General features: G+C 30.7%; 2 protein-coding genes across 2 annotated transcripts; both read left to right on the top strand.

The window, feature by feature from the left end:
• Positions 1 to 2194: 2194 nt before the first annotated feature.
• LOC145570773 (protein FAR1-RELATED SEQUENCE 5-like) lies at positions 2195 to 2794 on the top strand. Its single transcript, XM_081629914.1, has one exon. The coding sequence runs from the start codon at positions 2195 to 2197 to the stop codon at positions 2792 to 2794; it is 600 nt and encodes a 199-aa protein (XP_081486040.1).
• Positions 2795 to 3561: 767 nt separating this feature from the next.
• LOC145570772 (protein FAR1-RELATED SEQUENCE 7-like) lies at positions 3562 to 4263 on the top strand. The gene has a single exon (XM_081629913.1). The coding sequence runs from the start codon at positions 3562 to 3564 to the stop codon at positions 4261 to 4263; it is 702 nt and encodes a 233-aa protein (XP_081486039.1).
• The last annotated feature ends 7219 nt before the right edge of the window (positions 4264 to 11482 follow it).

Genomic DNA, 11482 nt, shown 5'->3' with positions numbered 1-11482 from the left:
GTGGTGTAAGAGAGATTGGGACCATTGGGGAGTGAGAAATGATAAAAGTAAAAGTAAGTGAGATGAATAATGGGTAAATATATATTATTAAATTGTAAAGGTTTCCAACAAAGGAATTCTAGCTTAAAAAAAAAACGGATGAAAATGGAAACTCTAGCTCTAAAAAACCTAAGGGAGTATTATTAATACAGTACGATATAAAATATTCCTTCATTGCAAATAATATGAAACGTAGATTGTATAAATTAAAATTAATGGTAATAGTCATGAAAACTAAATGACGTGACATGTCTTCAATTCATAACCTAACACGTGATGTAGGATTATTATACTAAACAAAATAGAGATTTTATAATTGTGGAAATTAAATGATTAATATGACAACTCAATTCAGATTAGTAGTTACTAGAGTACCACTTTAGGATTTTTTTTTTTTTTTTTTTGACAATAACTTAAGAATACACGTTAAAGCTTAATAAATATCAAATTAAATATTGATAAGACAGGTTTGCACTCTGTATTCAAAAAAAAAGTTGTAATACGCAAGTGTATAGGTAATTAAAAGCAGGCCCAACCTTTTGCCGCCAAAATGGGACATGGACCAAATACAGCCTTGTGAAGTTGTAATACGCGCAAATTATAATATGCACCCTTGTGCACACAGAACTATGTGCACCACCAATTAGCTTCTGCCACGTAGCTTCTGCTTACCTAGCTGTTCTTTCCTTATTTTGCAACGTTTTCGCGCGTTCTTTCCATTTTCAATTCCTTCCTTATTTCTCCATTTTTCCTTTTCAAATATCATTCGAAAATATTCTCTCGTTGATTTTCTCTCTCCTCTAGTTTTCTCTCATCAATTTTTTCTCTCAAATTACTTTCTCGATTCGATTTATTCAGTGCTTTTCTCACCATTGTTGATTGCTCTGTTCTTCATTCTTGTTTTTTCCATGGATTTGATTTCTGTTCCTGAAGTTCTTGAGAGTGGAGGTAAGATTTCTGAATTCGATTATTTTTGTTAATTAGGTTTTTTCAATTTGATTTTTGAACAATTCATTGTATAATTAGGTTTTTTAAAGTTACTTATAATGGAGATGAGATTATTTTTAATCTTCTGTAATTTTTGATTAGATTGTGATTAATATGATTCTGCAATAGTATTTTAGTAATTTGTGATGATTTTGATCATTTGTTGATTAATTTATTCATTAATTCTTGATTTTGAACTTTCGCCTCTTTTAATTTCTTGCTGAACAATTTATGTCCAGAATTTGTTAGATATACGTATGTGTTGTTCAAAGTGTTTTGAATTTGATTGCTGATTTATGAATTTTAATGTGCTTTTGTACATTGCATAATATTTAGGTTTAATTAGTTGTATTGTTCAATTTATTAATTGATCGACTAATTAAATTATCTTCTGGAATTTATTAATTTGTGTTTAATTTTATCATATTTTGATGAATTTTATGAATATTATTTGTTTATAATTTGTATTAGTCGTTTTTTTCGTAGTTTAACTATATTATGAACACTGTCATGTTATTTTTGAACCTTTATTTCATTTTATTGAACCTTTGATTCTCTATATTTTTTAATATAGAATTGTACAAGTAATTATGAACATGCTATTCTTTTATTTGAACAATCTAATTCTGTTATTTGAACTATGTTCTTTTATATTTGTATTAGTCGTTTTATTCGTAGTTAAATATATTATGAACACTGTCATTTTATTTTTGAACCTTTATTTCATTTTATTGAACCTTTGATCCTGTATATTTTTTAATATAGAATTGTACAAGTAATTATGAACATGCTATTCTTTTATTTGAACAATCTAATTCTGTTATTTGAACTATGTTCTTTTATATTTGTATTAGTCGTTTTATTCGTAGTTAAATATATTATGAACACTGTCATTTTATTTTTGAACCTTTATTTCATTTTATTGAACCTTTGATCATGTATATTTTTTAATATAGAATTGTACAAGTAATTATGAACATGCTATTCTTTTATTTGAACAATCTTATTCTGTTATTTGAACTATGTTCTTTTATATTTGAACTATAATAATGTTGGTTATGCATTTTGTTTGTTTATTGCAGTTTATAAGTATGAAGTTGTTTATAAGGAAAGTGAAAAGTCTGAATTGCAGTGGAAACAAGTCAAAAGTGATGCGGAGGCATATGAAATGTACAATGATTATGCATTTCGGCATGGATTTAGTATTAGGAAAGGGAAAGTTCGATATGTTGGTACTTCAAGTGTTTGGAGAGGCAGAAATTATGTGTGTTCAAATGCTGGTTTGAAGGATACTTCTTCTAAGGTGCCTAAGAAGTATTCTAAGTTGGATTATCGTACTTGTTGTGAAGCTTATATTGATTTTGTTATTGATGAGAAAGGTGTTTGGACTGCTGTTAAACACAATATGGATCACAATCATGCTATGATACCTGTTGAGAAAAGACATCTCCTTAGGTCTCAAAGGAAAATGCAAGGTGAGCATTTGAAGTTCATAAGTACTATGAAGGCTAGTGGTGTTAGGGTTACGGATTCTCTTCGTGCTTTGAGGAAAGAAGTTGGTGGATCTCCTAATCTATGCTACACTGTTACTGATGTTTACAATGCTCTAGCTACTGAAAAAGCTGGCAGATTAGAAGGTGGTGATTGTAATGCTTTGATCAAGTCATTTGCTGCAAGACAAGCCAAAGAGAGTGACTTTTATTATGAGTTTGAGGTTGATGGAAATCATGCGCTTTGTAGTGTATTTTGGAGGGATGGAAGAATGTGAAGGGATTATGAAGCTTTTGGTGATTTGATGGTTTTCGATACTACCTATAGAACCAACAAATATGGTATGATTTGTGCCCCTTTTGTTGGTATGAATCATCATTGTAATAATGTGATGTTTGGAATGGGTTTTGTTCTTGATGAAAAGACCAGCAGTTTTGTATGGTTGTTTGAGGCATTTATGAGATCTATGGGAGAATGTCGACACCCCATAACCTTAATGACTGATCAAGCCCCTTCAATTGCTGCAGCAATACGAGAAATTTTTTCAAGTACTCGGCACCGTTTGTGCACTTGGCACCTCGGTGAGAATTAAAAGACCAATATAGGAGGGCTGAGAATATTGGAAGGGTTTCCAGAAGTATTTGATTATTTGTTCAAGTACTGTGAAAGTCCTGCTGAATTTGAACATTACTGGCCAAGGTAAGCTTTCTTTAATTTTCTTTGAACTATTTATTTTATATTTTGAACTTCTTATGTCTTAATTTGAACTCAGATATTTACGTATTTGTGGACTTAATTTTATTGAATTTAACATGACTTATTTCGTTTTGAACATTATTGTTAATTATTTGAATTTATTTTTTAGGATTTGAACCTTTGTTTATATATGAATTAATAATTATTTAATTTCAATCTGTTTACTCTTTTTGTTTAACAAGTATATATGAATTGTATGTAATATATTTTGAACTTTGGTGTTTTTTTTTTGAACTTCTATATTATTATTTTGTTTATTGGTATCTTTTTTTTGTTTTTAATAGAATGATGACAAAATACAAGTGTTCAGAAAATGATTGGTTAAATCACTTGTATGATATCAAAGAGAAATGGTGCCCTGCTTATTCAAATGATTATTTTTCGGGTGGAGTATTGTCATCCCAAAGGAGTGAAACAACAAATCATTCTGTTTCTAATAGATTGAATAAAACAGATGGTTTGAGTGACTTTTATAGTACTTTTCTTGATGTTATATCAGAATGGAAGCGTAAAGAAAGTAAGCAAGATTTTCGTTTTCTGAGGGGTAACCGTCATCTTGCAGTAGCTAATGTTAGTTTGCTCATACACGCTAGGGAGATTTATACTATTTCTGTGTATGTGGTATTTGAGGATCAATTTGCAAAAGGTATTTCATGTTGTCAAGAGCGAAAGCATGAAGATGATGAGACTATTTGTTATTATGTTTGGAGGCCAAATAAAGACATTATAAGGCATGAAGTTACTTATGAGAAATTCACCTTTAACATCAATTGCACTTGTAAGTATTGGAGTGAGATGGGGTTGTTATGTGGACACTCTCTTCGTATATATAATATTCACTGTGTTCAAAAAATACCAGAACAGTATATAGTGAAGAGGTGGACTAAGAAGGCTATGTGTAGTCATGTTTCTGATGAAGAGCCATGTGAAGATGTTAAAGTTGTCCCTTCTGCTGTTTGGAGAGTTCAAATAGTTAGGAAGTATGTTTAGTTAGTGACATCATGTCAAGATGATCTTTTAGCAAGAAATGAAGTTGAGTATACTTTTCAAATGCTACGTGAAAAGGTGGAAAGTGTGATGGGTCCAATTCATATTGATGAGGTTGAAGTTGGTGAAGAAGCTAAAGAAGATGGTGATGAAGAAGGGTTTATAAACAATCCAAAAATAGCTAGGAAGAAGGGTGAGAGGAACTACAGGCCAAAGAGTACTGTTAAGAAAGCATGTAATAAAGCTAAGGGTTGGAAAAAGAAAGTAGATAAATACAAAGACGAAGCCAGAGCTACTGTCCAAAAATTAGTTGTTGAGGTAATTTTGAACCTCTGATCTTTGTATTTGAACTTTTGTTTTTTCTTATTGAACAGCTTATAATTTTTTAAAATTTTGTAGGTTTTAGATGATGATGGAGATCCTTTGGTTTATTCACATCCAACAACACAAGGACCAAATCTCTCTGTACTTTCTAAGAAAAAGAATGTTCAGAGTACAAATAGTAAAGCTACTAACAATGCTTCTCATTCTTCATTAACAAATGTAAGTATTTTTTTAAAAAATATTTTAATTGTCTTTTTTGAACTGTTTTGTATTATATATGTTTAATTTCATTTTTTTTCTTTTAGGTTTTTGGTGATGGGTTCAGAACTGGTTCTCAAGCTTCAAATGGAAAAGGATTCAAAAATAGTAATCCTTCAACTAAATCTACTCAGCAATCTTCAGCTAATGTAATTTTTATTCTGTTTTGAACTTAAACTGTCATTCTTTTGAACTTTCTATGTTATATTTTGAACCTTTTAATTTTGTAGTTGTTTGAAGGTGAATCATCCAACAATTTTTCAAGACCTAATTCTTCTCAGCAATCCTCATCAAAAGCTTCAAATACAACTAATGTTCAGCCTTCCTCTGGAAATATTTCAAGAGCTACTCATCCATCTTTTTCAAATGTAATTTTTTTTATTGAATTTTTTTAATTTTTTCTTGAATTTTTGTTTTATTATTCTAAATTAACTTGAATTTTTTGTAGGTTTTTGGTCAACAAGGTTCAACTAATTCTTTTCAGCCATCCTCATCAAAAGCTTCAAATTCTTTCCCAACAACTAAGCCACCTTTATCAAATGTAATGTTTTTTTCTGAACTTTTTGACATTATTTTTGAACTTTTGTTTTCAGTTTCTGAACTATTTTTAATTTCTTGTAGGTTTTTGGTCAACAAGGTTCAACTAATTCTTCTCAGCCATCCTCATCAAAAGCTTCAAATTCTTTCCCAACAACTAAGCCACCTTTATCAAATGTAATATTTTTTGCTGAACTTTTTCACATTATTTTTGAACTTTTGTTTTCAGATTCTGAACTATTTTTAATTTCCTGTAGGTTTTTGGTCATCAAGCTTCAACTAATTCTTCTCAGCCATCCTCGTCCAAAGCTTCAAATTCTTTTCCAACAACTAAGCCACCTTTATCAAATGTAATTTTTTTTGTTGAACTTTTCGAGATTATTTTTGAACTTTTGTTTTCAGATTCTGAACTATATTTTGAACTGACAAATGTTTTTTTTGAACTATTAACTTTAAGTTCTGAACTAACCTTATTTTTCTTTAGGTTCATGGTCATCATGTTTCAACTAATTTTCCTGCAACTGGTTCTCAGTCTTCTGCAAGAAATGTAACTTTTTTGTTCTGAACTTTCTTTCATTTAATTTGAACTTAAGGCATTATAATCTGAACTATATATTTTTTTTTAGGTTTCAAGTGGTTCTCAGGCTAAAAAAAGGAAGGTATCTGAAGTGAATCATAACAGAAGTTTTCGATATGAAACTAGTAAATGGGCTCAAGTAAGTGTGAACATTTTTATTTTGTATTATTGTTTTTTTGTATAAATTTTGTTTTTTTTTTATTTTTATTATTGTTCTTTTAATTTTTGTGTTTTTAGTATTTTGATGCCGGTCGCAATGCAAGGAATGAAGGGTCTCATGCTTCTGGATCTTCGAATGTTTCAAGTTATGATGCAATGTTATCAATTTTTGACAAGACAAGTAATTCATAATTTTTCAATATATGTAATAATATTCAAATTCTTATATATTTTCAATATATTTGAAAATTTTTGCATGATAAAGTTTTTGTTATTATTTTTTAATCAAATTATATATTGACAAACATGTTTTATAAAATGAACTACTAAGGATTAATTTTTGAACACAATGTTAATGTCAACATTTACTACAAATATTACATATTTATGTCAATTTCAATCCAAATTAAAAATTCAAACAACATTTGTCTTCATCAAACATCAAATTCAAACAAATTACATAAAATCACTGTCTTTTGAAATGTCAATAAATCTAAATTTTAATTCTCCTCCATTCTTCTTCTTGCTGCCATTTTCACTCTGTATCCTTCTTTGTTGGTGGGGCTTAATATTATTTCTGAACAATATTGAACTCTAAGCTTCCTTATTTGATCAACCTGAACATTAAACCCGAAATTATATAGTTTTGAACAATATATGAAATTCTTTGAACATAACAAGAAAACATTTGAACAGTATTTTTGATACTCACATTATTTGCTTTCAAATCACAATTCCATTCTACCAAAGGCTCTGTTGTGTATGTTTCCATATGTTTCATCAAGTAAACACCACAATTTTTAGAATCCAAATTGCTTCTCCATTTCATCTTGATTAAATCAGTCTTGAAACTTAAGACTCTAGCAACATCGCTTCCTGTATAATCCTTTGTTCGCATAAAATATGCAAAAGCTTCTAGCTGTAAAACATAAAAATATACTTTTTGAACATCTCAACTGAATATACTGAACACAGTCTAAGAAGAAATTGAACAAAAAATAATTTAGTACTTTTACCATTTTTTGAGGATTATCTTCATATTTGGTAGATGCTTTGATATTCATTGGAAGCTTCCTGTTATCAATCAAATCAACTGTGCTATTGTACATGTTGATACATAGCAAGTAGAAGTGACCAAATGCAGCCACGGGAAAGAAGAATTCGCTATATTTTTTTGTGTTGGAGATACCACTGTTTGCCATTTCATAATTCAGTCTTTCAACAAACTTCTCATGTCTTACTTCTTTTGTGGTGTTCACACTTTCACCCTTGTTTGTGCAGACAATCAACTGCAATTAACCATTAAAATAATGAACAGTTATTATAAATATAATGAACACTTGTCAAAATATACTGAACAGTTTGTAGAAAAATATTAAATAAGGTTCATTTAAGAATATTGAATATATTTTTTCTTACGTATGGCATTGTGGAGAAGTAAATGCTATGTTTTTTGTCTTTGGTGTTCAGAATATGAGCCCAAGCATCGATAACTGCAGTGTCCACCTCTTCATCTGTTCCAAGTGTCCTCATTTCTTCCCTATTGACACTATTTTCTCCATCATGGTACAGTACTTCCCTGCCAATACAAGGAAAAAAAAACAAATTAAGTTAAGCTTCAATTTATTATTTGAATTATATAAATAAATATTTGAACAAAGTAAATTAATTTTTGAACAACGAAATTATTTTAGAAAACTTACTCTTTAGGACCTTCACTGAATGCATAATCAGATAAAGTTGCTTGCATTGCACTAACATTTTTGAACAAATCCACATATTTAATCATGAATGGGGATTTTAGGCAAGCTGGCAATTTTGTAACTTCTCTTCGTGGTCTTTTGTTTGCATCCACATCCTGTTTTGTTTTTGGTCTATTGTAACAATATAAAAGTATTGTTAGTTTTTTTGAACTATACGTTTATATAACTGAACTGTATGTGAATTGCTAATGAACTTCTATTGAATATATATGCTCTTATACAGTTACCCCTTTGATTTTTCAGAAACTTGTTTTTCTTTTCCTGCTTCTTCTTTAGATCTGTAGATTTGAACATACAACAAAGACATATGAGCATCTAATACAATTATTTGAACACAGAAAAATAATATAGTAAATATATCATTCAATAATTCATAAATACATATATATTTGTACTTGTTCTGATTTTATCCAAAATATTTATGCTGACTTTTTCAGCTTCTATCCTAGTTGTCCAAAAAATTACAGATTTGTTACATTACTTCCAAAATATTTACATATGTTTTTCTTTTTCTTTACTACCGTACTGCCCAAAAAATTACACTTAGATGTTCAGATAGAATTACATTACCCTTGATAGTGAAAATCCTTTGAAAGTGGGTTCCTCAAAATATCGTCAAGTGTTGCATCATTGGTTTCAAATATATTGGTAAAGTCAGTGGGATCATCAAATATGTCTTCAAAAGGCACATCTGTTGACTTTCCATGTGCATCAGCTGCTGCCATTTCAAAAGGCACCTCCTTTGCCTTTCCCTTTTCACCAATATCAGGCACTTTTTTCTCATGACCTTTCTCTCCTCTGCCTATGGTAAGTGTTAGGTCAAGAGTACTTTTCCCAACAACAGTACTCTCTGCCCCTTGATCTGCACTTTCCATAGAAAAATGAGCAGTTGGTGTTGGAGGAGTTTGAAGTTCCAAATTAAAAGCACTTTCCATGTTATAATCCTCCCCCATCTTCTCTTTTGCTCTTTCTCTTCTTTTCTCCTTTTCTGTTTTTTTCTCAGCTTCTCTTCTTTCTGTTTCTTTTTTCTCAGCTTCCTTCTTCTCCAAATACTCTCTTTCAATCTGATCAATAGCCTTCAAGAAAGCCTCAGTTCCAAAGAAAGCCTCATCTTCACTCAAATTGGAAGCATCACTCATTCTTTTCCCAATAAGACCTTCAACACTTTTGATTATCATGTTGTTAGGGAACAGATTTTTCCCTAGCTTCAGCTTCTCAGACATTTTTGAAACACAAGTTCCCAAAGTCTTGACAATCTCCATCAAATCATCCATAAATTCCTCCTGTTTTCAATATAAAATCATTCACTTAAGTTTACAGTATTTTGAACATGCATTATAAGTTGATGAACATCAGAAATATAAAGAATGAATATATAACTGATCTGATTATCAAGTATTAAAGTGTTCTTTATTATTTGAACTTTATACTAACTCATTTGAACATTTATCATAACAATCTGAACAATTATAAATAAAATTTGAACAGAAAAGTAAATGGACTTAATTTAAAGTATTCTTTAATGATGTTATGACTGATTTTATAATTCATTATAAGTTGACGATAGCATTTGAACATGTTTCATAACAATCTGAACTACTGGAAAAGAATTTTGAACAGAAAATAAAATGAACCTTGGTTGGCAAATTCTCATATGATTCAGCACTTTCTTGTTGTTCAACTTTTGGTTGTTGCTGTCCAGGTATTTGTATTCTTTCTAGCACACTTCCCAATCCAAATGTAGACTTTCCCTCTAATTTCATTCTCTCTTGAATCATATCTCTATTCCAAGTTGAAATTATTGGGTATGTCCTTGGTTGCTCAATACCTCTTTTTTGCACTCGATCACAATACAACAACTGTGCCATGACAAAAGCATACCAAAACATTATTTCCATTACGAATTTTTAAAAAAATGAAACCAAGATATGCATTAACATCTTGAACAAACATAATTAAAAACCTTGAATTTTTAACATATTAATATATTGCATTAAAATTTTGAACACTCATAAGAAAAAACCTTTAAACAAACACAGGAAAATAAGAAATTAAATTTTGAACAGTCATACAAAAACTTTTGAACATAAGAATAAAAGTTATAATTTAAATGCTATAATAAGGCAAACACATTTTGATCATATGCCTTTTTTAATTTTGAACTAATAGGTATAACTTTTGAACATTATGCAATACAATATGAACAAAAAATTTAAAATAACAAAAGTCAGAAGCATACCAACAGGAAAGGCAGTGGTCCCTTGAAAAAACCCTTGGTGTTTTGTTTCCACTCAGGCACTGTGGAAATCAGACTTTGTAGCACATATTTGCACCAATTCAATTCCTTTATTTCATCACAATCTTGAATTGAGTGTAGGAATTTGTAGTGGCAGTGAAGGTTTTGGCTTGTTTTCATCATTGAGTTCACAGCAAGCACAAGGAAATCTATTTTGAACATTTCAGTTGCTTCCCCTGTGTTCTTCTCTTTTGACTCTATATCTGTCGTGACATATTTCCTCCTGTGCAAAGCTTGCTGATCCCTCTTGTTCTTCTTTTCTTCCTCACTTTCATACTTCTCAAATATCCATTGTGTTCTAGGGCTTCCAGTTTTGCACCCCCACATTTCCCTCCACCTCATCAAAGGTGTCACTAACTCCAAATCTTCATCTTCTTCCTCTGCCTTCTTTGGCTCTTTTTCTGTAACAACTTTGTTACCTCTAGGTACTCCATATACAATCTGAACATCTTGTTCAGTGATCTCCACTGTTTTGTTAAGTGGCAAGTATAGAGTGCTGCTGTTTTCTTCAAAATGTTTTAACAGCCAAGCACAAAATACTGCATCTTTTTGAGGCAAATTTACAGAAAGAAATGCCCCAAATCCCATATCCTCGACTGCTTGTTTTTGTTGTGGGGTTAAGTTACTTACAAACTTCATAAACTTAACATGACCCACTCTAACAGTTAGCTTATCATCTTTAACCTCCTCATCATCACTCAAGATCACTACATTGTCATCAATCAGCTCATCTTCATCAACTTTTCTCTTTCTCTTTTTCTCAATCTTCTCAACTTGTTTTCCTTTGTCCTTTTTTTGAACTTCTTCAGCCTTTTTCTGAACTTCTTTTCCCTTCTTCTGAATTCCCTTTTTAACAACCTTTTCTGAAGGTTGTCCTCCTTCCTTTCCACCAGTTTTTTCTTTGATCTGAACCCCCTTCTGTGTTTTTTGAACCCCCTTTCTAATCTTTTGAACTCTGTTAAACTCTGATTCTGGAATAACCTCTGCTTCAACAGGACTTTTTTGCCCTTCTGGGGTACTTTGGCTGCGCAACACTCTTGTTGTTGTAGGTGTTGTAGGTGTTGTAGGTGTTGTAGGTGTTGTGTTCTTCCTTTTTTTTGTAGCTACGTGCTTCCTTCTCCTGTTTAAATTATTTATATAAGTTAAAAAAATATTTACATTTATGTATTTAAATGAACATTACACTATAATAAAATGATCAAAAACATATTAATATTTTACCTAGGCTTTGGCTGACTATTATTGTCACCATTGCTTCCATCTGGTTCAGAATTTCCTGTAGGTTGTTCAATATTGGGCTGACCATTA

The sequence above is a fragment of the Chenopodium album genome, chromosome 12 (genome assembly GCF_948465745.1).
Source record: "Chenopodium album chromosome 12, dcCheAlbu1.1, whole genome shotgun sequence".
Taxonomy (NCBI): Eukaryota; Viridiplantae; Streptophyta; class Magnoliopsida; order Caryophyllales; family Amaranthaceae; genus Chenopodium; species Chenopodium album.
This window is presented reverse-complemented; position numbering and strand designations above follow the sequence as displayed.